The sequence below is a fragment of the Orycteropus afer genome, unplaced genomic scaffold (genome assembly GCF_000298275.1).
Source record: "Orycteropus afer afer isolate SDZICR_OR568_19922 unplaced genomic scaffold, OryAfe1.0 scaffold00114, whole genome shotgun sequence".
In the NCBI taxonomy this organism is placed as follows: Eukaryota; Metazoa; Chordata; class Mammalia; order Tubulidentata; family Orycteropodidae; genus Orycteropus; species Orycteropus afer.
Genome location: NW_006921701.1, coordinates 4,405,209 through 4,407,297, shown reverse-complemented (window position 1 = coordinate 4,407,297; position 2,089 = coordinate 4,405,209). Strand labels below are relative to the sequence as shown.

Below are 2,089 nucleotides of genomic sequence, written 5' to 3'. Positions count from 1 at the left end.
AAAGCAACTACTCGACCACCAGCCTTCCCTAGCCCACTCCCGCGCAGCCCACGCTTCGCTCTCTTGGGGCTCTCCGCGCCGCGCGCCACGTGAGGCGGAGCCCGGCCCCTGAGCGGCGCGCGCACCATGCTGCCTCCCGTCGCGTGACTCGGCCAGGGCGCGCCACTTCCGACGCAGCGTTTGGTTCAGGTTCCGGGGCGCCTTGGAGCTCGGGACCTTTGGGTCCCGCGCGGCACTCTTCAGATTCCGGGGCCGCGCGTCCTGCGGCGGTCCGGATGGAGGAGGCCGGAGCGGTAGTGGCTGCGGCCGGGGAGGTTGAACTGAACCTGTCCCGCCTCAGTGTGCCTCCTGAGACGCTGGAGACGGAGTTGGAGGCGCGGGGCGAGGAACGGCGCGGCGCGCGGGAGGCGTTGCTGCGGCTGTTGCTGCCGCACAACCGTCTGGTGTCTCTGCCGCGGGCACTGGGTAGCGGCTTTCAGCACCTCCAACTGCTAGACGTGAGCGGCAACGCGCTGACCGCTCTAGGGCCGGAGCTCCTCGCGCTAAGCGGCCTGCGCACGCTGCTGGCCAAGAACAACCGGCTCGGCGGGCCCGGTGCGCTGCCCAAAGGCCTGGCCCAATCGCCGCTTTGTCGCACCCTCCAAGTGCTAAACCTCAGCGGCAACTGCTTCCAGGAGCTGCCTGCCTCGGTGCTCGAGCTGCGCGCGCTGCAGACCCTGAGCCTGGGCGGTAACCAGCTGCAGAGCATCCCCGCCGAGATCGAAAATCTGCAGAGGTGAGCGGTCCCTGCGGGAAGTGGGTGTGGGTAGGGGGAGTGGGCAGGGAGCAAGCGAGATCCAGGTGATATCCAGGACCCCTGGGGCGAGCCTGGCTTTGGCTCCACCCATTTGTCATTCTTCTAGGCTCTCTTTTAATTGTTCGGTAGTATGTGCTACCCAACTCTCAGCGAGTTGTGAAGATCGTTATGTATGACAGCGTTTGGCATATTGTGCTTGCCCTATGCAGATGTTCGAGGCAAAAAATTACTATTTTTTTTTTTATCCTTTCTTGAGTCTAGGGGAGTGATCTGAACTGGGTAAATATTCAGACAACTGTGAATCTGAGTTTGTCACTTTGTGATGTGTTTTTTCATGCGTATAGATTAAAATTCTTGCTTTTTAACATAAGCTTTCCACTAACATTCCGTGCTGCCTTTTCTCCGTGGCAATACCAACAATAGTATTTGTGGAATTCAGTCAGCCATGCACTTTCCTAGCCTCCTTATAGGTGCTCATACTGGTAGGCACTAACTAAATATGTCTTTAACGGATGCAGTGCTTCTCTGTACATGTGCTATTCTCTTTGCCTGGAGTGTTTCTTCTCTCTGGCCAACTCGTGTCCATCCTGTCTCAAGAGTCACCTTTGTATGTTCTTCCTTTGCTGCTCTTTGGACAACATTAATACTTAAACTGTACTTCCTCTGTACTTCATTCATCCCACCACTGCATTTACCTTATTATAATTCCTCGTTTACAGGTCTGCCTCACCTAGATTGTTCAGTAAATGTATGGTGAATTAAATGGAAGGAAAAACTGGAGAAGCATGATAGTGAAAGTCCCTTCCTTAGAAGTGCCCTGCAGGGGAGGGAGAAATACAATGAGAACAACTTCATTGTCCAAAGTGGAAAAAAGTCATATCTTCCATCTTTAAAATGCTTTCATATCCTTTATTGCATTTTCTTAGGTAACAGAATATTAGAGCTAGAAGGGACCACTGACTTTATTACAGTTAAAAGAATACTGACCTGGAGAGCCAGGACTAAGAATAGATATATGCACACCCATGTTCATCGCACCACTATTTACAATAGCAAAAAAAAAAAATGGAAACAATCTATGTGCTCATCAACAGAATACGTAACCAAACTATGGTACATACACACAATGGAATACTATGCAACACTAAAGAATAATGTAGAATCTGCAGAACACCGCATAACATGGATGAATTTGGAGGGCATTATGCTGAGTGAAATAAGTCGATTACAGAAGGACAAATATAGTATTAGTTCATTATTGTAAAAAGTCAAGGGAAGATTTATATATGGAAG

At 51.1% G+C, this 2,089-nt stretch overlaps 1 protein-coding gene across 1 annotated transcript in view; it reads left to right on the top strand.

Moving 5' to 3' along the window:
• Positions 1-275: 275 nt before the first annotated feature.
• Positions 276-2,089, top strand: part of LRRC58 (leucine rich repeat containing 58) — an 18,205-nt gene continuing 16,391 nt past the window's right edge. The window contains exon 1 of the mRNA XM_007943877.2: positions 276-775. Coding sequence (XP_007942068.1) covers positions 276-775 — 500 coding nt within the window. The remainder of the gene's footprint in view (positions 776-2,089) is intronic.